This window comes from Guillardia theta (genome assembly GCF_000315625.1).
Source record: "Guillardia theta CCMP2712 unplaced genomic scaffold GUITHscaffold_29, whole genome shotgun sequence".
NCBI lineage: Eukaryota > Cryptophyceae > Pyrenomonadales > Geminigeraceae > Guillardia > Guillardia theta.
Window position 1 is genome coordinate 677,265 of NW_005434645.1, and position 1,291 is coordinate 678,555.

Here is a 1,291-nt window from a genome sequence, read left to right on the forward strand (position 1 = left end):
GGGTGGGGAAGGGAGTGAGCGTGAAAAAGAAGGAAAAACAGAGGAGGAGGAGAGGGCAGAAGAGGAGGTGCTGGTGATGCTGGTGATGGTGGTAGCGGTGTTTGCTGACCTTTCCCATATTTCGCATCATCATGCGCATCCTTGTGAAATCAGACATGAACTCCTGCGCCTGCTTCATGCTCCTGCCCGACCCCTTGGCGATGCGACTGAAATGCAGTGAGAAGAGAGAGGAAGAGAGCGTAAGACTAACTCAAGACGTGACTTGGCGGTGATATCGCTTGTGAGCAGCGAAGGGTTCTGAACAAGAGTAAGAGAGTAGAAGGGGGGGAGGGGGGAGGGCGTCACTCACGAATGGAGCGAGGGAGGGAGGGAGCACCTTGCGTTCTTTCTTGGTCATCGAGTTGATCATTGACTCTGCAATCTTCAACCTTAGCTCTGCCTGCAATGACAACCATTACTTCTCCTCCCCCTTTCTCCTCGTTTCTCCTCCTCTATCTTCCTTCGTCATCATCCTGTTTCTCCTCCTCTTTCCCTGCCTCCCGCCCCAAGTCTTACTCCCACAATTGCTCTTCCTGCTTCTCTCTGCGCACTTTCTCCCTCCACCTCCCCCAACCTGCGCCAGCTGATCCGATGAGATGCCGGAAGCGCCAGGAAGCATTTTGAGCATCCCGCCTGCACGTTAAATTAACAGGTGAAAAGGGGCAAAGCAAGGAAGAGGCACGAGGAGAGAGGAGAGGAGGGAAGAAGAAGGAGAGGAGACGAGAGGAGAGGAGACGAGACGAGACGAGACGAGACGAGGGGAGGAGAAGGAGAGCAGACGAGAGGAGAGGAGAGGAGAGGAGAGAAAAGGAGAGGAAAGGAGACGAGAGGAAAGGAGACGAGACGAGACGAGACGAGAGGAAAGGAGAGGAGGAGAAGGAGATGAGACGAGACGAGACGAGACGAGAGGAAAACAGGAGACTCAAATCTACCGAAACTTCCCATCTGCTTGATCGCTCTGCTTTGTGCAACAAAATCGTCGAAATTGTAACTGATCAGGTCAAGTCAGATCAAGTTATGAGGACGACAACCAAATGACGAGGAAGAGAACGATTTGGCAAGGAAGGTAGTGAAGGATTGAGCCCGCAAGGATGGGAAGAGCAGGAAGAAGGGAAAGAAGAGGAGAAGGAAGCAGAGAAAGCAGTGGAAGAAAAAGAGGAAAACAAAGAAGAGCAGGAGCAGGAGGAGCAGGAGCACTGCGGCAGGAGCAGGAGCAGGAGCAGGAGCAGGAGCAGGAGCAGGAGCAGGAGCA

The 1,291-nt window shown here is 53.2% G+C and overlaps 1 protein-coding gene across 1 annotated transcript in view; it reads right to left on the reverse strand.

Moving 5' to 3' along the window:
- The window catches only part of GUITHDRAFT_201020 (hypothetical protein), a gene marked incomplete at its 5' end in the record, with an annotated part of 5,707 nt that overhangs the window by 613 nt on the left and 3,803 nt on the right, over nucleotides 1-1,291 (reverse strand). Inside the window, 5 exons of the mRNA XM_005833722.1 lie at nucleotides 110-206; nucleotides 251-297; nucleotides 377-428; nucleotides 614-672; nucleotides 934-1,030. Of these exons, the coding sequence (XP_005833779.1) occupies nucleotides 110-206; nucleotides 251-297; nucleotides 377-428; nucleotides 614-672; nucleotides 934-1,030 (352 nt within the window). The remainder of the gene's footprint in view (nucleotides 1-109; nucleotides 207-250; nucleotides 298-376; nucleotides 429-613; nucleotides 673-933; nucleotides 1,031-1,291) is intronic.